The following is a 26,925-nucleotide window of genomic DNA, read 5'->3' as shown; positions in this document are numbered from 1 at the left end:
ACCCAAAACTCAGAGTTTGACAGCTCAGAGTTGGTCAACTTAGAGTTAAGGTTTTAACTCAGAGTTTGTTGAACCTGCTTTCTGAAACGGGCCCCAGGAAGAGCAAGGAGACACTGCTGGTGAAAACAGACCCCTCGATGTTTATGAACGTTAGTCTCTGTGACCTGATTCCCTCACTGATACATGTATATATATGTATGCAAAGACGGTGGGAATCAAATCTGCTTTCACTAACAAGCGATTGTCATGTCATGGCTGCCATACAATCTGGTTATTTTGGTTTCAGGAAGCGGCTTAGTGAAAGTTTGTGTTGTTTTCTAAATTACATTTTATTTTACGGGCTTGAATTTAAGATATCTTACATGAAACAGCCTTTTTCTAGTGAAAAACTGAAGTTCTCGCTCCCACACCAAACCCCATCGAGAAAATCTGTTTTTTAAGCTCACAGGGACACAGGAGCTGCTGGTCCACTGCTGCCTCGTGTGGTCACTTTGTGTCACTGAGGTCAATCTGAATGAAGAATTTCAAAAGCTGAAGTGAGTAAACAACACATTTGAAGTCACTGATGGAGGCAGCAGTGGATCAACAACTCCTGTGTGCTGATGATAAAATTGATGATTTTCTCTATGGAGTTTGGTCTGGGAGAGTGAGTGGTTCACAAAATGACACAAATGTCAGTGTTCCTGCTGGAAAAGGCTTTCTAACATCGAAATAAACATGCAAAGATGTGATTTTTATGAGTTGAACCTTTCATTGAGTGGACTAAATATTTCTTTTGTTCTTGTTTTGCAATGAGCAGCCATGTTTTCAGGGAGAGTGAGCACATTTAACGTCATCTACAAGTTTTCTTCAGTCTTTATGAGCACATCCCTGGTTCCTGAAGTAATTTCTAAGTATTTATTAAGTCCCAATGTGGATTTACAGCAAAGTCCACTGATCTGACACTGCACGTACAGTATCTGGTCATAACCTGACATCCTATTCCACAATCTAGCTCCTTATCCTCTCAGAAATCACTTAAAAATGTGCTTTTAATGATCTTTAACGAGTTAAGTGTCTTCATAAGCATTTGTTTTAGACCATGGAATTCATATATGGCTCCATATTTTATTGTGATTATTGAAATTGTTGTGTTTGTTGCTATCATTTAATCCCATAAAGCACGTTGTAACTTTGTTTGAAAAAGTATTATCATGTTAGGTCAAGGTTTACTTTATATAAATATCTTTATTAATCAAATAACTCATCTCACACTGAAGTCATGCAGTTTGTGTGTGTGTTGGGGGATGGGGGCAGAGGTTAAAGGTTATAGGTCATGTTTGCCATTTCTCACATTCTCCACGGGGTCAAAAAGGCTCAATATAAATATCTTTCTCAATCTGGAGTTGAGTTACAGCAGAGAATTTTTACTTCACTACGAGTGTGAAAACAATTGTGTAAAAGTTTTCACTTAAATCTGACAAAATAACAGAGCATTGGCAGGATTAGCCCGGATTAAAGCAGATTATGTTATGGTAATCTGTTGTTTTGGGGGTTTGTTTTGTAAATTCTCTCCTAAAAAAAGTCACAGTCATGATAATAATGAATTAAAGCTGCAGTAGGCGACATTTTCTTTGAGTTAGTTCTATAAATAATTCTGTAATAATCCATCAGCATAATGTTAGAGATGGATGAATCAGAGAATGAGAACTGTCATTTCTTTTTGAGCATTTACTCAGAGTGACCACTAGATGGAGGTAAAGACAGGATTATTTTTTCTAGTTTTTGTGCACATTTGTAAACAAAAGCAGCTCCAAAAAGCAGATTAATACTTATAATACTGTTTACCTACAGTATACATGTATATATATACATACATATACATACATTACGTCAGTAAATGGATTTTTCTTTTAACCAAGGACAAATATCTGAGAGAAAAATGCAAGAGTGAGTGAGTGAATGAGTGTTTGCAGAGTGTGATGAGCAACAACACACACACACACACACATAACTGTCACCTCAGGAGCAGGTTTATGTGAACAGTCACCAGGTTTTGCTTGTGTGACCTCTTGACCTCTCGACCTCAGTGCAGGTCCTTTCTCCACGCTCCGACCTCCTCACCACCATCAGGTCTGAGCAGCTCTAAATACCACAGAAGAAGAAGAAGAATGGCATCAGTATGAGGCAAGTGTTGAGGTCACGGCTACAGTGGACGTGAGGTGAATCAGAGGTCATCGTTCTGACCTGAGAGGAGTGTCAATTACAAAGTAAAGATTCAAATGCTATTGTCATTGCAAGTTGCTAAAGTGAGAATTTTTGGGATTTAAAGTAGTCAAGGATACAGTTATGTCTACTCTTATAGAGTGTATGCGTATTTATTGATTGTATATTGTGTTTATATCTCATTATTGTGTCATTTAAATTTTTTGTATTCTAGTAATTTTGCGACTCAGAGAAACAGACAATAATTCCAATGTACTCGTACAAATGGAAAATTAACTCCATTCTATATTATATTCTATTTTATTCAATTCAATTTGTTCTGTTGGACAAAAAACACTTGTATTAAATTAGAAGTGAAGAAAATATTAACATTAACCGGCACACATTTAAAAAACATGTTGTGCATTTCCGTTCATTTTGATTTAATTCACATTTACTCATTCTGAAAAGGGGACAATATTTTATTGGATTGATTTGAAAAAAAACCACATTTCTTTAACTGGAAGTGAATTTTTTTACAATCTTCTATGAGATGTTTAATTTATTTATGTATTTATTTAGTGAGTAAGTAAGTAAGTAAAATGTATATATTTAGACATTTTATTTTATTTTTACATTCATAATTATATGAATGTGATTTAGTTTTCATGTTTTGAATTTAACACAAATTTAAGAAAAAAAAAAAAGGATAAAAAACAGCAGGCTGACTAAAATCAATCAAAGTGAAAATTCCGCTATCATAAAATCAGGTCAATAAGACACAAGGCGAATTTTGTAGGGTTTTAAAACTTTGGTGTAAAGAGAAAAATGTCCTGAATGCTGACAACAGAGAGGACACGCACTGTTTCCTTCTGAAATATTAGAACTGACGCTGAGTGACGACAGCGAGAAAGTTGAAGGACTCTGAACGGGGGACTGACGTAACAGCAGGGTCACACTGGGTTTCTGGAGCGGCCATTTTGAAGGTCAGAGGTCAGGTCAGTGTGTCTGTTGTGGCTGCCAGCACTCAGTAATCCAGACGACAGCTGATCGCCGTGACTACGAACACCATGTCAAGGTCAGTCCTGAGTTTGTTTGACCAACTCATTTTCTCACAAGACAAGACAACTGCAACTGCTCGAGACACTGAGAAACTGCCTTAACAGACCATAACAGAAGTGAATAATTTATATTTTTCGCTTTACAAGATCAATGAGAACATTTTATTTTTATACAAACAAAAAAAATCATTCAGTTAGCATGCACAGTAAACTTGATGCTGTAAATTCAAAAGTACAGAAATGTCACTTTGTATCGCTTTCATTTTAAATCAGTTAAACTCTTGACCTGTTTACATTCAGAGATTACAAATGTTTACATAATGACAGGCAGTGACCAGTAGGAGGCTAATCGACAGCTTTGGCAAACAAGTTAGCGAACCATATCTAGCTAACACGCAACATTATCCTACTATTTTTGTTCTTTCTGTTCACAAAATAAATGTAAGTCCAGTTTCCTTGAGCTTGTTTTTCTCCACACATTTCCCAAATCATTCTTTATCTAAACCTAGATATTTATCTTGCTAGCTAATCATTGCTAATTGTATTTTGGCTGAACATTTGGTACCAGAACGAGAGCCAAAACAAAATTAGCTTTGATTAGCAGGATGTCTTGCTGGCTAATTATTGCTAATTTAATTTTTTACCAGGCAAGAATCAAAGTAATTGGCAAAAAGATCAATGATTGTCATGATATCTTGCTAGCTTATTGTCACTAATTTTGTTACCAAAAACCACGGCCAAACAAAATTAGCAATGAAGCTAGCAAGAGCGTCATCTGTCAGCGAAACAAAAGCCAAACAAAATTAGCAGTAATTAGCTAACAAGATATATTGCCAGCTAATCATTGCTCCTTCCAAAATAGGAGAGTTTCATTAAAAACTTAAATAAGGAGCTATAAGTATTGCTACTAGTATTTATTTTAGTGCTGGGTAATACGGCCAAAAAATAAAACTTTAAAATCAGCTGATATCGATAATTAAAACAATTAAAGTTCAACTCACATTGGTCAGTATTGATATTATGACAAAAGATTGATTTTGTTCCTGGGTTTATTGATAATTAACCAGTTAAAACACTTATTTGAACAGAAAAACTACACCCACGCCCTCTTGTCCTGAGAATCGCTGCAGTCCGAATGTTGGCTGGAGTTTGTTTTCACTGGGCTGCTCAGGCCCGGCTGTCCGACACCAATGGGTGTTGGTGTCCTGGAGTTGAGTGGTGGTCCTCTGTCTGGACGCGGGGACAGTGGAGGTCTGAGCTGGCTGTGGAGGACAAAGTGAGCTGGCACTGGATTGCTCATGGGAGTTGGTGAACGAGGCACGTCTGCTTTGGCTTCTTTCTTCTCTTGGATCCTCTCGTTGGTAGATGAACTAATTTTACGGGTGGGTCCACCATTTTCTTTTATCAGCTGGTTTGGTTTTTCATCTTTGACTGCGTCTACTGAGCTCCTACCTGGACTGATTCTACTTGTGGACAGGACATCACTGTCTTCAGCTACAGTCATCGCCGTAAACACGCTGCTTTGTTCGCCTTTGCTCATCTCGTCCACCAGCATCTCCCGCTTCCTCCTCCATCTCACCATGGCCTTCATGGTGCTCACCAGGTCTAAGAGACTCAGCAGGATGGACAGCAAGGCCACGCCCAGCATGAAGTGGAGCATTAAGGTCTTCTCAGTCGGTCTCGAGATGTAGCATTCCACCCCTGAAGTGCAGGGAGCTTCGTAACAGAGGAAACTCTTTGGAACGGACAAACCAAACAAATAAAATTGGGCTGCGCCGAAAACAGTTTCTAGAAGGATTCGTAGTGTTAGAGCAAAGGTGTAGGCACAGTGGAAGCGAGGAGCTCCCCATTCGCGTGGGAAGTCATGAAGTGGAGCCTTGTGCAAGGACAGTTCTCTCGAGGAGCTCGAGTTATCCAGCGAACCTCCTTGACTCCTGTCGCAGTGGAGCGCTCCAAAGCGTGGGTATGCCAGCTGCTTGTGCATGACATAAGTGGCAAACATGGCATGTGGAAGACAGAGAAGAATGAGGTGGAAGAACCAGAGACGCAGCACGGACATGGGAGCGAACACGTCAAAACAGACGTTAGAGCAACCTGGCTGGATGGTGTTACAGATAAATCTCTCCTGCTCATCACTGAAGAGGGTGAAGCCAGCCAGAAACACCACCAGCAGACGCAACAGTGGCATCAGCATCCACCAGGTTTTACCTGCAATGAGAAGAAGAAGCAGAACATCTATCAAGGATAATGTTTTGGTAAGGTCAATTGGAAGGTCCATTTAGGAGGGTTTATTGGCAAAATTACATTTTATTTTTTATTTATTTTTTTTTTATTTTTCTCAGCTTCTCCCTCTCTAGGGGTCGCCTTCAGTATTTCAATCAGGCTTTGGGCTCGAGGCCCCTTATCTCTAATGAAGGACAATCTTTATGCTTCAGCATACCGAGACATTTTGAACAACTTCCAACTTTGTGGCAATGTCCCAGTGCACAAAGCAAGGACTATAATAAAGACATGGTTTGAGTTTGGGTTTGGTGTGGAAGAACTTGACGGGCCCTGAACCCCATCGAGCACCTTTGGGATGAACTGGAACAGAGATTGTGAGCCAGGTCTTCTCATCCAACATCAGTGCCTACAGGATTAATGACACAAATTCACCAGAGACACTTGAGGAAAGTCTTTATTTCAGAAAATACTTTTGTCCATATAGTGTATTTTATTTGGGGTAAAGATTTTTATGCTGGATGCCCTTCCTGATGCAACCCTCACATTTATCCAGACTTGGGGACCTGTACTATATACAGTATCATCTGCATAAAAGTGAAACAAAACGAGTAAGATTTTGTTCACAGTAACCTAAACTTACTCTTAAATCAGATGAAAATGAGAAATATACAAACAAAAATGACGAGTAAAAGGTTTGTTTATGATCAATAGTAACTTACCCATGAATGAGACACTATGACTGATGGTGATGAAGAGTAAATCTGTTGTTCTCATCATCTTCGTTGTTCAGAACCTTGACTTGGTGAATCCGGTCTGTCTTGGATGATTCAGAACTGCTCCACACTCTAAACACAGTCACTTCTCACACTCCTGTCTGTGTCGCACACTTTTGTCTCTGCCTCTCAGTCTCGTCTGCTGAGGGCAGGACCTGCGCAGGGAGCTATTCTTACCGAGCTGCCATGAAAGCATTGTTGGGATGACAAGGTACGAGTCAAACTTACCGGAATCTGTTACAACAAAGCTCATGAGGACAAGTGTGACCAACAAAACAGTATCAGGTAAACTGCACAGTTCACTTTATTTCAACATGTTATCAGTTTAAACACATTCTCAAAATAACCTGAAAAGATTTAAATTAACCACTGACCCCTTAACCCAAAACACAGCTTTCAAAACTTCAAATAAACGTGTAGTACTGTATGTATCTTAAATTTAAAAAAAAGTAAAAGTACAAGGAGAAACACACAGTTCGGTTCACAAATACAAAAGGAAATGTTTAGTAAGTCACTTGAGGCTTGTTTTACACTCGGACGTGTGTATGAAGTGTTTGCACAGGTGCAACGTGACTCAGACTAATTAGTGTTTCATTTTCAAGGCTCAGTGTTTGGAGGTGAACAAAGTCTGTAAATGATGAGACAAAGTGTGTTTAGAGATTTAGCAAAAGTGTGATTTCGTGAAGGAAAAATTAGAAAATGTGTCAACATTTGAAGTGAGATTTAAACCACACATTTTAAGTAGTAGTTCATGTTCATGTCTTTGCACTACTAAATACTTCTTATACCTCTTGTACAGATAGTATGAAGAACATTTACTGTGTATTTTTGTAGTAATCCAGGGTCTGTGATTAGCTCTTAAATGGGATTAACAGCACAGTCTTTATTAGTAGTTTGTCATATTCAATATTGGAATTAGTGCTTCTTGTACCACATGTGCGAATACTATCTACTACAATACTAAGTACTATTAATGTGGAATTTTGAAGTAATCTAATCTAAGATAAACTTCCCTGTAGTGAATCATTTCATTTTATTGGACGTAATACTACTTGTACTTTATGTACCAACAGTATGAAGTACTTTTACTGAGCATTTTTGAAGTAATCTGGGGTCAAAAAAAACACTTCCCTCCAAAAGGTTTTTCATTTTATGTTTTGTAACAAATAAATGCTTATTCTTTTAATTCTTTGATTAAAACCACAGGTTTTATCACAGGCTTATGAATCATACATATTTGGAGTTAGTACTTCTTCTTGTCTTTGGCACACAAAAATAAGATTATTTGTCTAAATTTGAAGTGAGGTTCAAACCACATTTATTTATGATTTTCAAGTGTGTATTTTGGAATAATCCAGACTTTTTATGGATATAAAATGGATACAATCTGTAAAATATAATTTAAATTTTAAGGTTTGTTTTTTAATTCTGTCTTAGATTTTGGTCTCATTAATCTCACCTGTGTCTTCTCATATATTTAAACTTCCTAATCCCAGTGCTTCAGTTTGATTCCATGTTGTCTGCAGTTCTGCCTTGAGAGGAGTTTTTGTTGGTTTTCTATTTTCTATAAACTTTAAATCTACAAAATCTATAAAGAAAATTTTAAAAAAGACACACCTAATTTTTTAGACAAGAGCAATTTTCTTTTATTTAAAAAACAAAAGAAACCCACAAGTCCATAAATAATTTACAAAGTTCCTGTCTCTGTGAACTATCTGTGCTGTACTTTTACACAAAGTTAATTATAGCAAAATAAGAGTGTCTGTTTTCAGGTAAACAAGAAAACAGAAGAAAACCTGATCAGTTATTTGTGTAAACAGTGGAAATAAAAACTGAGACACAACAATATAATATAATATAATATAATATAATATAATAATACAAATAATACAGTATAATACAAACGGTAAAAGTGGCGTCAGTTTGAATATTATTAAGTTTGTGGCTCAGCAGAGTTTATTTAATAGAATTTTTACTGAGACTAAAAAAAGTACGAGTGCATTTAATAATTTGTGTTATTCTCCATTTGGTTGACAAACAAATAAAAGAATGTTTTTCATTTTATCTTTAAACAATGTCTCTGTCCATCACTTAATGAATATTATTGGAATGACTTTCTCCAGATGAATAATCTCAACAAGGATTTCTTTTATATCTATTTGAGCTGTGATGCCCACTGTGGGCTGTGCACGTGTGACCACTCTGGGTTCGGGTCCCACAGACGGGCCATGGGAAATTATTTTTGGGTCCCCAAACAAATTTGCTATTAAATGAATGTGCATACGTTTTTAAATAACATGCACACATTTGAGTTGCAGTTACTTTACCAAACATCTCTTGGAAGATTATATGAGGTGTTACAGAGGTTCTGAAGTCTTTTCACAGATTTTTCCAGGAACAATCCCCTCATTTTCGTCATTTGCTCTCTCTTACTTTAACTTTACTCGCTCGTTTTTCTGCACGGACTCTCACGTCAACCGTGGAGAGACAGTGGACAGTGTCCACAACACCGCTTGTGATTATAGGCCTCGTCTATGTACATCAAGCAATGCAGGGTAGGAAACACTAGGCGGCGTCGTAACAAACAAGGGAGACATTTAACCTAAAATATAATATAATACTAATAATAAATATAATAAACCGAACTTCTTTCTCACCCAAAATTCAAGCACTTTCAATGACCTTCAATGTCTATTTAGGGCAGTATTCAAAAACTTTAAATGAATTTCAAGGACCCGTAAAGTGGTGCACAAATTTGCTCTTGTCACGATTTTTACTGGATTTGGGGTCGCAGCTAAAAAACCTAGCGTCTGATAAACTGTCGACAAATTCTGAAGGAAACTCATTGCATGTTGTAACTTATTGTGGTTCTAAGTGTTTGTGTTTGTCCAAAGAACGGTTCTGTTCACACTCTCTGGTCATACTCTCCACGTCCGCTTGAGTTCCGTGAATCTGTTTGCAAAATGTCTGCGACAGAACTTAGTGTGTGAAGAGTTTTCCCAGCACAAGTTTAACAGCCATTGTTTCCTCCAAGTCATTTTGAGTCGGGAAGCCATGGAAACTAAGTAAGTACAAGGATTTCAAGCACCTGTGGGAAGCCGGTAGTGGCGTTGTGGCGCACGAACGTAGCGTCTGATAAACTGTCCATTTCATGTTGTAACTTATTATGGTTCTTAGAGTTTGTGCTTGTACAAGAACTGGGTTCTGTTCACACTCATATATGCGAGTGTCTTTGGGGTCGCGTGAGTTCTGTGAATCTGATTCTATGCGGACCGTAATAGGCAAATGTCTGCTACAGAACTTAAAAACTTAGAGATTGTGTGAAGGTTTTCCCGTCGTAAGTTTACCAGCCGTTGTTCCCGCTAAGTTGTTTTGGGTCAGGAAGCCATGGAAACTATGTACTCCATTAAATGTGGCCGAAGCCGTGCGTACAACGTGGGAGACAACAGCGTGCACAGTTCTTCTAGTCCTGAAAACTCACTTTGAAGAGTGAAAATAGATGTGAGTCGAGTGAGATGCATGATTTAAAACCGGAAATATGTCATGAGGCATCTGAGGCATCTGGCCCACTGTGCATGCAACACTTTCCTGTTGGTTTTGGAGAAAAGAGACAACAACAAAGACGGTAACCATGGACACCTGTTAGAGGTTACGTGTGGAAGTCCTCCAGCTCCCACGTATTTACAAGTCAGTGCTAAAGGAGAACAAGAAAACACACAACTTCCTACAACTGTGGAACGTTTGACTGACAAGAATCCTCGTAATAATGAATGAAACACGGTAAGTATGACCCGACCTTTTACATGTGTTTCATATTCAAATGTCAAAAATCAAACAAATCAGTGAACAAACTAAACTAAAACGACTACCTGAGAATCAAAGAGTTACAGTGGAAATACTTACAGAAAACCTTATTTTACAGATTTCCAACAAAAGAAAACCTTGCTTATGTGTTTGTTATACTATGAAGACCTTTGAGAGGACATGAATATAATGGGTACAAATTCCAGTGCTACGCTAACGTCCTTGAGGCACAAAAGAATGTTTCAGACCTCAAACCTGAAAAAGAGCAGGTTTGTAAAGTGAGAGGAAGTTTGAAGGCTGTTGTTCGAGGACGTCCTTTGTTTTTTGTTTTTGTTTTTTGAGGCACTGGGAAGGCATCACGTTAGAAGTTCAGTGAAAATTCTCTCCATCATTTACCACCTCAGTGGTTTTCAGTTTCTCGCCTCGAGCTTGAAGGTGTGAGGTCCTGAGTGCCCGGTTTTCATCCAAGTATCCAGACTAAAGTTGTATGGTCTTCAGGTTATGGCAGTTCTTCGTGGTTAGGAGAGAATTGCAGGAACCCATCTGATTCCACAGAGATTGTCCACGCTGGCCGAGCGTTTCCTCGCCGCTTTACGAACGTCCTTGTACTTGTCGTCACATAATCTGGAAATCGCCTGCAGAGAAGAGACAGGAGTTATTAGTAAGAGGAAGTTGGGCTTTTATACTTGAGAATCATTGTTTTAAAGGCAACCAGCACTGTTTACTTGTATAAACTGTATTTAGCAAAGCTATTGTCGTTAATCTTGTTGTTGTTTTCCTTCAGATTATTATTATTATTCTGTGGTTTCAGAAATTTTTTGTAAATCCTTGGCATGAAGGTCAGGTCTGGCGGAAATGCAATATTGGCATAGCGCCCGGACCTGTGTGTTGCACAAGCGCTCTCTAGCGCCCCCTAAGATGAAAACAGATGCAAAATCGAGTTCCACCGAACTTCCGGAACCTTGGTGGGAAGATGTTATCGACCAAGACGAACAAAAAAGTCGATCGGAACCATGGCCTCAACGCAACAGGAAGTCGGCCATTTTGAATTTACCCTACACGCAAATGAGTTAACTCGCCTGAGCGCGTTTGTCGAGAAGTTGTTTTACTTCAGAAAATGATTTTTGATACTTAATGTCATAAACTTTAAGACTTTAACTTAAGTAATATTATAAAAAAGTTACTTCAACTTCTGACTTCAAGTCATTTTCTGGTAACAAACTTGTACTTTTACTCAAGAATACTTCATACAAGAGCGCTTGTTACTGCCAATTCACGTCTGGGTGGAACTTTCTCATGGAATGGAATTTGGTTTTAAAGTTTTCGTACGATCCTTCTTCAGAACACATTTTCTTAAAGCCAAAGTGAATGGCCCATTATTACTTACAGGACTGAATATCTGGACTACTGTTTATCTTAAATGTCACTGCCAAATGACTGAAGTGGTAGAAATAAAAAAAAAAGAATACAGAACATGTAAAGGACAGTGTGCGTGTGTGTGTGTGCGTGTGTTCCAGACCTCCAGTTTCTGGGCCTTGTCCCTGCTGAGCGGCTCCAGAGGGAAGCTGAGGTTGTTGGACTCGGAGAGCGACCGCAGGTCAAAGTAATACTTGGCGTAGACGCTGGACGGCACGTTGATGTTGAACTGCAGCAGCTCCAGAAACTGACGCTCCAGCTCGTTCCTGTGAGCGGGGGGGAGGAGGAGAAGGAGGAGTTATAAAAATGTACTGCTCGAAATTTCGTGCAGTGTGTGAAATGTAGGTAGAATTATTCTTATTTGGCAGATAAATTGTTGGATTATTCCTCATCATTATTATACTTATTTCATATTTGTGTACAATCACGCGATTGTATGAATTGTCAGCTCTACTGTGGCGGCCATTTTGGACCACCTTGTTTTTACAAACTTTGTGGGCTACAACTTTTTGAGTTTTGATGCCAAATGAAGGCGACTGTTCAACAACACACTCTAGGAGAAGTGCGAGGTGAGAGAGATTCAATTTGGTAAATTTTACACTCTGGACCTTTTAAATCTAGATTAAAAATGTGTTTTTTACTGTAACTATTTGTGTTTTCTCCCCATACAGGTAGTGTTTATAGAAAATAATCACACATACTTCAGTCAGACCATCAACACATGTGTATGTGTATATATACATATATATGTATATAGACATATATACATGTATATATAGAGAGTTGTAATTGTTTTAGGTTTATTTGACCTGTAAGTTGTGTTTTAGTCCACTCTCAAGTGTAGTTTTAGCAAGTTTTATCATACTTTGACACATGTTATTGTGTGTAATGTTGTTTAGCTTGTAGTTTTTATGTATATGCATTTACATGTATGGGTTGTATGTATGGGTTTTAATGTAGTTTTTGTGTTTAAGTGCAGTTGTTTGATCGTGTATATACATTTTTATTATACGATTCATGTAAATATATCATGTATGTATATATATATATATATATAGTTATATTCTGTAGAAAATCTGGCAACAAATTGCAGTGACCGTTTTAAACACCAGAGATCACTGTTGTACATATGTTACATACATCACTTGTGTTTTCCTTTTGTACAAAATGTGTAAAAAAGAATTCCAGCGAGCCGTGACTCACATGTCCTCCACGGTGATGTCCTTGAGGATCTGACAGTAGTCCACGTTCCAGACAGCCTGGTCGTCCCAGACCTTGGACGCCAGCAGGATGGCGCCCAGAACGATCCTCTTCCAGTTCCCTGGACAGATGTCGATCTCGGCGTAGGTCATGAGCCGCTCCAGGTAAACCTGCGGGGACGACGCAAGGGTGAAGGAGACATCAAGACAAACTGGCAATGAATGAATGAATGTATTTAAAAGAATCTGACCAGTGTGACGATGGCGCACTCAGACGTGAGCTGAGCCGAACTGAACAAAGTCCTGACGAAGCGATAGATCTGACGCTGCTCCGGGTCGTGCTGGTTATAATCTGACGGAACCTCAGATTTCTGAAAACAAGACACAACTTTGACTACGAGAAACAGTATGTATTCTGTTTATGTGATTCTAAACTCGGAATTCATCTTTTACAGCAAAATAAAGTCACAAGGACGACAAGAGACGAGATCAAAATGTGAAAAGTAAGATAAAAATGATCGCACGAAAGCTCGAGGAGAAGTTTGTTCAAATACCAGAGGTGCGAATTCGCCAAAATCAGCAAAAAATGGCCTTTCAACTCAAGATTGTGGCTTTCCTGTAGGACTTACAGCAAAGACTGTCCTGGCATTTTTCACGCATGTGCCAACTTTGGTTCATGTACGTGAAACATTGCAGAAATGTTTCATCTACGACTTTCACCAGTATTGATGTGGTCGTAGAAATCGGTGAGTTTTGGCGTTTGGGAAAGAAGAATATACACATGAGAGTAAATGTTGAATAAAAAAGAGACATGAAACAGGAGAAGTGGAGATTCGATGGTCAGGAATAAAAAGTAGGAAAGATTTCGTTAAAAAATTAGAAGAATTGGAAGAAATTCCGATCAATTAAATATTGAACGGAAAAAAAGAGGGAAAATGTGAAATTAAAAAAAGGTAAAAAGAAAAACTTTAACAAGCAAAAATTCAGGTTTAAACAAATACAGTTTAAACACAGATGCAGGTTAAAAAAAAAAATAATTTGCAGCTGAAAAGAAAAATAAGAAAGCTTGCAGATCTTACCGAGAGCGGGTGAAGTTTTTCATCAAATATGTCGAGCAGCATTCGTCTGTCTGTGTCTCTGCAACAACACAAACGCTTTACAATTTCACTCAAATCTTTGCAACAGATTTTAAAAATAATATAATATATATATAGAAAAAATAACACCAATTTTATATTTATCTCACACAGAGAATTTAAATTGGTAGATAAAGACTTTAAGATATAAACAATTATTCAAGTTCTTTATTTGTAATTAATAACTCCGCTTGTATTCTATTTTACTTAAAACGACTTTTTTCATATATATATTTTCGCATTGATACAAAAATTCAGATTCATTTTAATGATAATATTACATGTTTTAATCAATTTTAATCTCTATTTTCTTTTTGAAATGTTATATATAAGTGGACGCTTCAAGTAAATTCTGCCAAAAACCTTCTTAAACCTTTTTAATAAAAGTAAAATAATCTGAATCTAATCAGAAATAAATCTATATTAATATATATATCACAAAAACACAGGTCAAACTACATAACTCAAAAATTAAATTACATTACAATCAGATTTTAAAATCCAGGAACGCAACAAAACATTGATTCAAAATGTTACTGTTTTAAGTAAATAAAAAATACAGTTTCTGAGTTTACATTTGAACATTTATGAAATGATGAAATGATTGATGTGAAAATCCTCACCTGTTTTTTATGTGGTAGTAAATCGCCAGCGCTACACTGTAAAACAAACAAACGGTAATATTTACGTGACTGAGAGAGAAACAGGAGTTTGTTTGTTTGTTTGTTTGTTTGTTTCTCACCATTTGATGGTGTATTTGAGGTTGGGTTGACTGACTGTGTTGTCGTCCAGGAAGATGGTGGAACACGAGCTGTATTTCCTCCTCAGAGATCCGTTCTAAAATTGCAATTTAATACAATTTTTCTGGTTTAAATCGTGTTAAAATGATGTGGATCAGATTTGAAGAAGAGAAATTTTAAAGAAACTCACATTATTGATGAAAAGGCTTTTTCTCTTTTCGTGCACTTTGGGACAGAAAAGTCAGAATCATTTTCATCACATTTAAAAAAGCAGAAGCGTTAAATTTGAGCAGAAACGATTATTTTCATTATCGGTCTAGAAACTGTCAGAAAATGTTGATCAAACCTGGAAATAATGGTTTGTCAAAAGTTTTAATTTAATTTAAATGATTTCTTTGTTTTATGGAGAAAACCCCCAGAAAACATTCACATTTAAGAAGCTGAAACAATCAAAAAAAGCTTGTTTTAATTATTTCAATTATTTTATTTATCTGTTAATAATGCAATAATCCTTGCAGTCCGAGTAGAAACAGTTAAAAACACACACACATGTTCCAGTAGAGTTCACATGAGGAGAAAAAAAGTGTGATTTTCCACCACCAGAGGGAGACAAAGTCACGCTGGCATTTACTCACCTTTCCTGAACTTGTTTTATTTGTTATGTTGAACACACAGTAGGATTATTTAATCCAGATTACGGTTCCCAACATATTATCAGGATGGCTTTTTTTATTATTATGAATGTTGTCAGTGACACTTAACTTAAATAAAACACGATCTTTATGTCACTTACTCTGTTTCATTGATTTTATTTCTTATTCATTTTATTTAATTCTCCTCTTGTGAAGCAACTTTACTCTATAATGTATTTTCTTTATTGCTTTTGATTCTAATTGTTCACTATTTGTCATTTGTGACCTGGAAAACATTAATTTATTTATTAATTTTTTTCAATTTGATTTTATTTTAGTTTTATTTATTGTATTAAAATACATGTTACCAGTGAATGAGTTTATAAAACATTAAAAAATAAGATTAAACATTTCCAAAAATCAAGCTCAGGCAGGACTACTGACCTCATCGGTTAGTTAGTTAGTTGTTAAGTTATAACACTGCTTTCAAATGTGCTTTCAAATAAAGTTTACTTATTATAAAACTCCTACATTCTATTATTTGATCTTAAATATTTACTTCCTCTGCATTTTCTGTTATATTTCTGTTGTTGTTGTTTAGAGTCATTTTTATTAAACTGTCACAATCCTAAAAAGACTTAAATGTACTTAATTAAAGTTTAAAGTTAATGTTTTATACAATATTTATTCATCACCTTAAATCAACTAAAATCAAACCAAATGAAATGAATTAGTACATTTTAATGGTTGAAATTATGTTTTTACAAACCAAACGCAGAAAAAAACATGAATATTTACAAGTGTGATTCAATTAATTGATTTTTTTATTGGATTTGTTTAAATATTCATGAAAACGTTTTATCCCATAACTCTGTAAAAAAGAGGGACGTTTAAAAACTGTAAAAGACAAACTATGATGAAGAAAAAAATGACATCAAAATAACAATTAAATTATCTTTTTAAAGCTTTTGTTCACAAACACACTCTTTGTTGTTTGTTAGTAATGCATTAAAAACAACATGAATTCATGAACTTCAGATTCTCAAAGACTTCACTGTTTGTTTGTTTGTCAGAGTCACAGCTTGAGCCTCAGGTGACGACAGCGAGTCAAACAGAATCAGCAGAAATACTCAGGCTATTTATTTATTTATTTATTTAGATATGTTATTAATCTATTAAATTAAAAACATAATCAAACACAAATCCACTCACCGTGGTTCTGGGATTTGCTGAGGAAGATGGTGCTGACGCGCGGATGATCTGAGGGATTATAATCCAGGTTTAACTCTGTCAAAAAAACACAACGTGATCATGAGAAAGATAATCTGAGACACATAAAAGGGGCAGTCAGTGTGTGTGTGTGTATCTTTGTGTATCTTTGAGGACATTTTGGCTGTGCCTCACAAAATTAAAGTGCTTTTTCAGGCTTAAAACCAGGTTTTAGGGTTAGAATTGGGAATTGAAATTAAGGGTTAAGTTAAGGCACTCAGTGTCATGGTAAAGGTTCAGGTAAGTGCATAATAAATGCATTATGTCTATGATGTGCATGTGTGTGTGTCTGAAGAATGTATGACCTCATCATAGGCGTCACAAATGCCTGATCTCATAAACAACAGCAGCTTCTTTATCTTCACTCTCACAACACGTCATCAGTTAAAAATGTGTTTCACAGGAGACGAAGCAGAGCTGAATAAATCTGACTTGATCCTCGTCCGCCCGACGGGAACTCCCACAATGCACGGCGGTGGGTGTCGAGTGTTGGACATGCGATATCGACCACCTGGAGTAAACTTTAAAGAAGACCCATGAAACAGGAGACGCTCTCAGCTGGCAGGCGTACAGTAGCTGTCTGTCTGTCTGTCTGTCTGTCTGTCTTTGACTGATGTTCCATAATTCATGAACAACACACACACACACACACACACACTGTACTTGTTCCGTCCTCTTTTAAAAAAAGATCAGTCATTTGTTTATAACACACTTTTTAATCCTTGTTATCAGCAGTTTTAATGTAACAAAGTACAAATATTTTGTTTCTGTATTGAAGTACAAAATTAACATATCTGTGCTTTACTTTGTTATTTATATTTACTTTTACTCGTCTACATTTCCTCTAACTGTCTTTGCTGATGGACTAAGATTTGCACTTTTGTTCAGTTTGAATTCAGTGTCTCTTTGAAACATCTTTGCTGCGTCAGTGTCTATCATCAGCAGCAGCAGCAGCAGCTTCATCAGCAGCAGCGTCAGGCTCATATCACTTACTGCTATCTCTTGTGTTTTTCACGATGCTTCTCTGATTAAGATTTGGCCGGACGATCAGGGTCTGGCTGGATTTTTTAACCGATGGTGTCAAAATGATCGTGTGCAGAGGATCAGGTGCAGTAAAGATGGCCGACAGAAAAGTCTGAACGTAAAGGAGCGTGATTTTCTGTCGCTGTTATTGAATCACGACTGTTACCAACTTAAAACCGATATACTGCCATTTTTCCAGTGTGAGAAAAGCCTCACACAGAAACCAGCAGACCTCAGCAAAGTCACAGACTTATTACACAAACCACTCGCCCCCTAGTGGCCACTGGAGAGAATACAGGTTGTACGCACATCAAAAAAATTAACTACAAAATCTAATGTGGATTTAACCGTATTTCTTTTTTTTTTTTTAAATACACTTTCTGTTTGCGATGATCGAAGTTCCGCTTTGCTGTGACTCTTGTACATTTGCGCCACCTGGGATTTTGGGATTCTGTCCAAGGGGCGGGGCTTAGGAAGCTGCCTGCTGATTTTTTGGCTGTCTGTCTGGAACTCGTACCCACAAGTTTTCCCCGCTGACATCTGACAAGGTTCTGAGATTATCAAACTGACATACAGTGACTCCAAGCCAAGCCTGTGTCTACTTCAGATTACTTCAGATTACTTCAGATTACTTCAGATTACTTCAGATTACTTGAGTATGGCAGTCGTTGGGTTACTCACTGCCTGTGTTAAAGGGGACATATTATGCAAAATCAACTTTTTAACCATTTTAATACTGATATTTGGGACTCTGGGGGCCCTACCAGTCGCCAAAGTGTGGAAAAAGAATACTCAGTCATGTTTTCGTGGTTCCGCTTAGTGTAAGTATAGGCGATAAAACACTCCATGTTGAATTCCCTGCGCTTATGACGGCAGCATGCGCATTTCACCGCGAATGTTACCGCCCCAACAGTAAGTTTACTTCGCGAGCTCCACCTTAGCTCCACCTTGTCCCTGCGAGAGTGCAGGCGAGGGAGGAAGAGCTCAGCTTCACATTCACCGTGTTCACTCATATGAACATTATCTCTGTGCTTTTGTTGGAGTGTGTGGCAGCATGAACGCTAATTCACTCCCAGGCACTCATTCATTCATTCAGTCACTGACTGTGTTCACGGCTCAGTCATGCACGCTAATCTCTCCCGGCTTCAGATTAAAGGAGGAGGAGAGAGTTTGTGTTGATATCTATAATATTAGATTAATTTTTATAGGATTTCATCGTCATTCTCATCACCTGAGTTTATTCCACGATGATAAAGTTCAGGAGCTGAAACGGCTCCCAGCTCAGAACCTGTTGTTTTTCTTCAGATTATCATTATTATTACGTGTCTTTCCGGTCATTTTTGAGGGGATTAACGAGCATAAAAACTCTGGAAACTTGCCATGGAGGTCAGGTGTGGCGAAAATGCGATATTGTCATAGAGCTCGGACATGTGCGTCACACCAGGGCTCTATGGCGGCCTCCAAAGTGAAATGTGTCAGTCATCATCATCTAACCGCTTTATCCTCCACCAGAGGGTCGCGGGGGGTGCTGTGCCAATCTCAGCTACATCGGGCGATAGGCGGGGTACACCCTGGACAGTTCACCAGTCCATCGCAGGGCCACACACACAGATAGAGACAAACAACCATTCACTCTCACACTCACTCCTACGGTCAATTTAGAGTGTCCAATTTACCTAATCCCCACGTTGCATGTTTGTGGACTGTGGGAGGAAGCCGGAGAACCCGGAGAGAACCCACGCACACACGGGGAGAACATGCAAACTCCATGCAGAAAGGCCCTTGTTCCAACCGGGGCTAAGTGAAATGTGGATGGAGCAAAACTAAGTTAAGCACAGAATTTCACAAAACTTGGTAGGAAGATGTCACAGCCCAAGACGAACAAAAAAGTCCATTGGGACCATGGTCTCAACTCAACAGGAAGTCGACCATTTTAAATTTGGCATCAATCTTTTTGCAGATTTGCACACTCGTCGGAGCACGTTTATCGTACCGACATTAAAAAAAAAGGGTTATTATTTATGTCAGCTCTGAAATAGATTTAGAAGTAGATTTTGGAATTATAAATAGGATTTTCCCTTTTTAACTGATCTCCAGTTGCTTTTGTTTGCTTTCATCAAAATTTAGTTTTTCCCAAGCTCCACCCTCTCAACCTAATATGGTTTCTTCCGATTCAAATAAAACAAGACGATTAAAAACTTGTGACTTCTAAACATAAACGGGCGACATCCCAGCAAACAGCAGGAGAAAAATGATAAAAATTATCAGCAGACATAGAAAAAGAACAGAGTGAAAACAGGAAGACAAACCGCTCAGATTCTCAGTTTCCTCTTAAGTGGTTGCTGAGGTTAAATATAGACAGATTTAAAGGAAAAGCACATGAATAATGAGCGAGTGAAGTGTCAGATGATGCATATTCAGCCTGTGTCAGTTTCATAATGAGAAGTAAGATCCAGCTTCATGGAAATCACGTGGTGTCTCTTTTTAAGTGTCTTTGTTAAGAGACGCCGACATCTCTGTGAAGTGATAATTAGGGGGAGAAACAGAGTGATTTTATCACGACTCTGAACCTCAGCCTAGGGTTTATTTTGAGTGCTTTATCCTGATTTGAGAGTTTTGTTCTTGTTGTATTTTGTAGAATAGAACTTCCTGTGTCACGTTTCTGTGTTCACTTCCTGTGTCACGTTTCTGTGTTCACTTCCTGTGTCACGTTTCTGTGTTCACTTCCTGTCGTCAGTTGATCACATGCATCTGTGTCGTATCAGTTACACCTGTTCCTCGTTTTCTCCGTTCACTTTATATTCTGCACTCGTATCACGTTTGTTCCTCGTGTTCTCCATGTGCTCTTTAGTTGAGTTTGTTTTTTCATGACTAAATGTGGATTCTTTTCTGTACTCACAATTGTTTTGGGGGGATTTAGAATTTCTTTTTCAAACAATGTTGTATTTAAAGAAAAAATTTTAAGAACAAAAAAGACAAAAAATCTTAAAGGAAAAGTGCTGTTTCCATGTGGATATTAAATTTAATGTCTATAAAATCACTTAAACTTATAATTTGGTTTGAAATATCAGAAATTAGATAGAGGCATGGGACAATGTTGGGATTATCCTGATGATTGACATTATTGTAATGACTGAAATTCATTATTTTAGGTTTTTAACTTCTGTCTGCACCACAAACATAACAGATACGATAAATGAGTTTTTGTAAGTGAAAGAAAATCAGTTTAACACACATATTTTCTTTGTTGGTCTAAATTGCATTTACTTGTCTTTTCATTGTCTTTTTATTATTGTTTTGTTTGATGTCAAATGTCTGTAATTTGTTAAAAATCACAGTATAAGATGCCATATTGTACACTTGAATAAAGTATATGTTAAAACAAAAAACAAATCTGTTTAATAAGTCATGATGAAAGACGCAGCTCCCCCTTGTGGCACATTAAAAAGTAAATTACAAGGTCTGTAAGTTAGTCAGGATTTCCAAGTCATTTATGTGAAATATTTATGTTTTTTCTATCACAGTGATAGAAATTCACCACGATTAACTTAAGTATTTTATCAGTGACGAGACAGTATACAATGTTAATATTTTGATCTATATTTACCAGTGTTAGCAAGTTAGGCTTAAAAAAAACAAAACCTTCACGTTAAATTATGAAATATTAAGGTTTATAGTAAAACTACTACGACTTTAGCACTGATTTGCTTCTCTGTCACCGAACATTTGTCAGTCCAGTCCAGTCCACTCCAAAGACTGTGCTGCGTGAATATGAGAATGTCAGCTGACGCCTCACAGCAACAGCTCTCATCTTCACACAGAAACACTTTGTCAGAGATCATATGATCACACTGTGTCTCTGCAGGCTCAGAATTCCTCCTTCACTACATTTTACTGCTCAATGATCCTCATCCCCCGACATGATAACATGATAATGAGGAAATGTTTGTATGTTTCATTATTCCATTAATGTTGGCTTGCTTTAAAGGTCCAGTATGTAAGATTTAGAACAGTTTATGAGGCCAAAGATGTTAAATTAGGGTTAAAATCCTGCTTCATTGAAGCTCCTCTGTGAGTGAATTTATTTGCTGACAAAAACACACAAAAACCCTGTGTCTCCAAAAATAACTGCACCTCTCACCAAGAATGTGAAAACTCTTTCCTGAAACTCAATCCTGCAGCTGAGACCTGGACGAGATTCAAGGATTTTAAGACTAAAATCCGTCCGTCCTGTCGTGTCGACGTCTGAGATGAAGTGAAACGTTTTTAAAAAGCAGTTTAGTGAAGAGGCTGATGTTTGGTTTCATCCTAAAACTCTTCCCAGGTTTTCTTGTGACTCCCTGGGCCTTATAATCCATGTTCTGTGTCTAAACAAGAAATTATAATCCTCTGTAGTCAGCTTCACACCTGAAGCGACACTTTAGATCAGAACTGAACATCTTCCCACGACCTTTGAACCACAGCAAATACGTTCCTATATAAGTTCCTGCAGTTTTGTTCCAATTCATGTAGAATTTAAGTGTTTTTCCATGACAAAATTATCACAAATAAAGGATGATATTATCTTAAATACTTATAAGATACTAATACTTTAACTGCAGCTACTAGAGCGGCAGTTAAGGTTTATTAGGTGAATGAATCACTTTTTAGTCTATAAAATGCAAAACAAGTGGGGAAAACATCATGAAAATGTCATTAAATGTTTTGTTTCATCACGATATTTAAGTCATGATATGATATTACCACGATATTTAAGCCACAATACAATATTACCACGATATTTAAGTCACAATACTATCACAATTTTTAAGTCACGATACAATATTATCAAGATATATTATAACGATATTTAAGTCACAATACGATATCTCGATATTTAAGTCATGACACGGTATCACGATATATTATATATTATTTGTCTGTAAAATGCAAAGAAAGTGGGGAAAACATCAACATGAAAATGTTTTGTTTCATCCAATGAAAATCAACAATTTAAAATAAGTGTCTTTAGGTCGGGGACATTAGTTAAATGAAAGCAGCTCAGTCCTGGCACTGATCCATTTCACCACCAAACGGCTTGAAGGCACAGGATCTGTTATGGACATAAAACTTTTTTTTATTGCGCCCATTCAACCAGAAGCAGACGACGTCAGTGCGTCAGACGCTGGATTGAGGCGCGTTCATGTTGCTGTGATCTGTCTCTGGTGGATTCTTCTATCTGCTCTGACACAGACTCACAGCTGCTTTTCCTTCAGGAGGAGAGCAGAGAGTTTAGGAAGCAGAACCTAATGACGCTCACGCCGGCCGTCTGTGAACTTGTAACAGAGCCAACACATTAGCCACGCTCCGGCTTTAATCATCGCAGCAAACACTGGGACAGACGCTCGCTCAGCACGAGTCGACTTCAGTCTCATCGAGAAACATCGGCATCTGTTCTTTGTCTAAACTTAGTCTTTGTCTGCTCTGTGATGACGCCCCTGATTTCACAATGGGGGGAAATCTGTGTGAAAAAAATATAACTTTACACTTTGATGTGAGACATTTGTACTGATGTCACAATATAATCACGATATTTAAGTCACAATACGATATTGTCATGATATTTAATTCCCGGTACGATATTATCACGATATTTAAGTCACAATATGATATTATCATGATATTTAATTCACACAATATTTAAGTCATGATATTATCATCACATGATATTTAAGTCAATATGATATTATCATGATATTTAATTCACGGTATGATATTATCATGATATTTAAGTCACAACATGATATTATCACGATATTTAATTCACGGTATGATATTATCACAATATTTAAGTCACGATATGATATTATCATGATATTTAAGTCACAATTTGACATTATCATGATATTTAAGTCACAATACAATATTATCACGATATTTAAGTCATGATACGATATTATCAAGATGTTTAAATCATGATACGATATTATTACGATATTTAAGTCATGATATGAAATTATCACAATGTTTAAGTCACGATATGATATTATCACGATATTTAAGTCACAATATGATATTATCATGATATTTAAGTCACAATACGATATCACGATATTTAAGTCATGATACGATATTATTACGATATTTAAGTCATGATTCGATATTATTACAATATTTAAGTCATGATATGAAATTATCACAATGTTTAAGTCACAGAATGATATTATCATGATATTTAAGTTACAATATGATATTATCATGATATTTAAGTTACAATATGATATTATCATGATATTTAAGTCATCATCATCAGTCAGTCGTCATCTACCACTTTATCCTCCACCAGAGGGTCGCGGGGAGTGCTGTGCCAATCTCAGCTACATCTGGCAATAGGCGGGGTACACCCTGGACAGTGATATTTAAGTCACGATATGATATTATCACGATATTTAAGTTACAATATCATATTCTCATGATATTTAAGTCACAATATGATATTATCATGATATTCAACTATGATAAAAATTTCCGGTAATTCTGCTGAAAACGCTGGCCCTTTAAGACCAAAGTTAGTAAGACAAATAAGTAGGACATACTGATACTGGTATCTAAAATAAAGAAAAGGACCGGATCTAATTTACTGTGCAAGGAAAAAACAAAGAGCTTTTACAGTTTCTGACAAAAAAAAATCAATTTCCTGAGAAACTTCGAGCTTTTGCCAGAAAATAGACGAGGCATTGACCAGTCTCAGTCTGAATGGTTCAATTGTAATGCACATCAGCATGTGTCGGTGTGTGTGTGTGTGGGGGGGGGGCTGCGTTCCATCGCAGCACTTTTTCTGTCACACTGAAAACAAAGAGCAGCACAAAAGGGGGGGACGTCCATACATTTACACGCCGGGAAGAAAGAAAAATGTCCCACATGACATTTTACACAGCGAGACTGAACTGAACTGATGACTGGTCCATGTCTGTCAGACGCTCAATATCACTGACAGACGGACAGACAGACGACCGGAGCCTGAGGCAACAACAGCAGGAGGCTCACTCATGATCAAATCATACTAACGATAATATCACAATTCAGGCTGAAAATCACAATATTTATCATCATCATCTCTTATTCTGTCAGTTATTTTCCACATAAAACACAAGATAATCAGTGGCCAAACCTCAGAAGTAACTGAAGTAATTCCCAAACAAAATAGCTGGCTACTAATTTAGTAATCGGTAATTAATCAATGAGTTGTTGTGGCGCTGATCACGATCAGAAATTCTGCGTTATATATTGCAAGGTTATCATATAACAAGAATGGCTGTTATTTATTTCAGTGCCAAAAACTACAAAATCAAAAAGAAAGAAAGAAAGAAAGAGCATGTCCTCATTCAAGAAGCTTTTATAAATATAAATAAACTCAATCAATACCAAAATAACTGGTAACAAAATGTGCATTAATTGATCAGCCTTTCCAGAATTTTATGACTCCTAAAAATTTTGTTTTTCCACTTTTAAACGCTCACTAAAAACTGACTAGATTCAAATATCAGTGATATAATTATTAAGCATAACATGAAATTATCCAATATGAAGGTAATAATACGTGTATCTACCGTGTAATATTTTACAGTGTAATATCACAATGATTATTCGATTGAATCATTTTAATCATTTGAATCATAGTCAACTAATTTGATTGATTGATTTATCAGTTTTTTTAATATAACTTTTCTGATCTTAAAACATTCTTTGCTCCTTTTAACAAATAAATCATTAAAACTGAGGAAATAGATGAATAGAGGAAATGGATTATGAAAACAATCGTTAGTCAACATGTGCACTTTTAAATCCACACGTACTGTATCTCATATCGACATTATTTATAAGCCATATCCAGACATGTTGATATTAAATGATATATCGTGGTAAGAGTTGCCCTGTTTTCAGCAGTAAAAGTTTACAAACTGTCCGTAAACACTGAGTTCTTGTATTTTACTCACATTTCAGCACTTAAACACACTTTGTTTGTTTGTTTGTTTATTACCGTCCACGTTCTCTCTGTCGCTGATGTGCTGCAGGTTACCGCCCGTCTCCTCTCTGCTCAGGTCGGACTCCTGGTGGAAAGACTCCAGCCTGGAGTGCGCGTTTCTGCGGAGCTTGGGGCTGACGCACACGCAGCAGGAGGTCGTGCTCCCCATCTTCTCTTCTCCTCTCACTCCTCACCCCTTCTCTTCTCGTTCCTCCTCTTTAATCTCTTCGTTTATCCGCTGTACAGTCAGTCAGTGACGGGTCACCACGTCCAGCATCAACCACACGGAGCGCGGTCACCACAGATGACCAGCGCGCGCAGAAGAGGAGGAGGAGGCATCATCATCATCATCAGCAGCAGCAGCAGCAGCAGCAGCAGGAACTGAAGCAGGAACAGCCAAGGAGGATCCTGTCAGTCCTCAGTGTCCACAGATGGAAGATGATAGTGAGGACACTCCCTCTGTGTCGCGGCTCTTCCACGCTTCACACCACAGGACGCGTCCGGCTCCGGGGGAAAAAACGGCTGAGGGCGCAAAAGCGCACGGGTGTGAGGAGGAAGAGGAGGAGGAGGAGGAGGAGGAAGAGGAGGACTGGTGTTGTGGCTGCTGCTGCTGTCAGGGCGAGAGAGAGAGGAGGAGAGGAGAGTGGAGTGGGGGAGGGCTACACATCTTCTTCTTTTTCATGTTTCACAGCAGTTGACATCCAGGTTTTTGGTGCATTAGCGCCACCTATCACTCAGGAGGAGGCAGCTGGAGAAATTAAAAATATGATTAAAAAGATTCATAGTTTAAAATTGTGGGGGATTTTATATATATATAGATATATCTATATCTATATATATAGATATAGATAAATATATATATATATATATATATATATCTTTGGCTATATATATCCTCTTCCTCACTTCCTTCCTTCAAGTCCATATTACTAAACATTTTATTTGTTGGTAGCTTCCTGACTTCTCGAGGTCGCCTTACATACGAATGCAAACACAAAAATAGAATAAAATATAATAATAAAAGACTAAATAAAAAGAAGTGACTGTTTTAAAACATAATACCTGTCATATGTCTGCTGTTGTTTTCCCTGATTTTTCATCCTGTTACATTGTCTTGAACCTTTTCATATTTACATCAAGTCAACTTTAACTCTAGAGCACTTAAAAAAAAAGCAATGTAAAAAAACATTTTTTAAAATATAAATGTAAAATAGTTAAATTATAAAGCAGTAAAAATCTAGATAGAAGTGTGCAGGGGTTGTATTTTATAGTGTGTTATAGTTGATCATGTGGTAAAATTGCAAATGTACATATATAATGCACAGTGGTAATGTAAATAACTTAAGCTTTTTTACATATATAACATTTTAAAAGGAACATGTGCATTGGTAGAAATACAGGTATGCATACAGGTATAAATGTGTTATTTTCTTCATTTGAGCAAATTCACTGTACCCTCT

The 26,925-nt window shown here is 37.2% G+C and overlaps 2 protein-coding genes across 2 annotated transcripts; both read right to left on the bottom strand.

Moving 5' to 3' along the window:
• Positions 1 to 3,438: 3,438 nt before the first annotated feature.
• Positions 3,439 to 6,368, bottom strand: LOC122775506 (gap junction delta-4 protein-like). The gene is made up of 2 exons (XM_044035409.1): positions 6,188 to 6,368; positions 3,439 to 5,453 (listed from the first exon to the last, which is right to left on the bottom strand). The coding sequence occupies exons 1-2, from the start codon at positions 6,243 to 6,245 to the stop codon at positions 4,339 to 4,341; spliced, it is 1,173 nt and encodes a 390-aa protein (XP_043891344.1). The 5' UTR covers positions 6,246 to 6,368; the 3' UTR covers positions 3,439 to 4,338.
• Positions 6,369 to 8,099: 1,731 nt separating this feature from the next.
• LOC122775515 (cyclin-Y-like) lies at positions 8,100 to 26,061 on the bottom strand. Its single transcript, XM_044035421.1, has 10 exons — positions 25,481 to 26,061; positions 16,381 to 16,455; positions 14,727 to 14,761; positions 14,539 to 14,633; positions 14,420 to 14,455; positions 13,740 to 13,797; positions 12,912 to 13,031; positions 12,665 to 12,831; positions 11,565 to 11,727; positions 8,100 to 10,680 (listed from the first exon to the last, which is right to left on the bottom strand). The coding sequence occupies exons 1-10, from the start codon at positions 25,632 to 25,634 to the stop codon at positions 10,564 to 10,566; spliced, it is 1,020 nt and encodes a 339-aa protein (XP_043891356.1). The 5' UTR covers positions 25,635 to 26,061; the 3' UTR covers positions 8,100 to 10,563.
• Positions 26,062 to 26,925: the final 864 nt, after the last annotated feature.

The sequence above is a fragment of the Solea senegalensis genome, linkage group LG1 (genome assembly GCF_019176455.1).
Source record: "Solea senegalensis isolate Sse05_10M linkage group LG1, IFAPA_SoseM_1, whole genome shotgun sequence".
NCBI classification, from domain to species: Eukaryota; Metazoa; Chordata; class Actinopteri; order Pleuronectiformes; family Soleidae; genus Solea; species Solea senegalensis.
Note: the sequence above shows the minus strand (reverse complement) of the source record. Positions and strands in the feature narration are given on the sequence as shown.

Excerpts from the sequence above, each read along its gene's own strand:
- LOC122775515 (XM_044035421.1), bottom strand. The coding sequence starts at position 25,634 with ATGGGGAGCACGACCTCCTGCTGCGTGTGCGTCAGCCCCAAGCTCCGC. Across the intron at positions 14,456-14,538 it reads CTCAAATACACCATCAAATG|TGTAGCGCTGGCGATTTACT; the intron begins GTGAGAAACAAA and ends TTTGTTTTACAG. Across the intron at positions 12,832-12,911 it reads AGTGCGCCATCGTCACACTG|GTTTACCTGGAGCGGCTCAT; the intron begins GTCAGATTCTTT and ends TCGTCCCCGCAG.
- LOC122775506 (XM_044035409.1), bottom strand. The coding sequence starts at position 6,245 with ATGATGAGAACAACAGATTTACTCTTCATCACCATCAGTCATAGTGTC. Across the intron at positions 5,454-6,187 it reads TCATAGTGTCTCATTCATGG|GTAAAACCTGGTGGATGCTG; the intron begins GTAAGTTACTAT and ends TTCTCATTGCAG.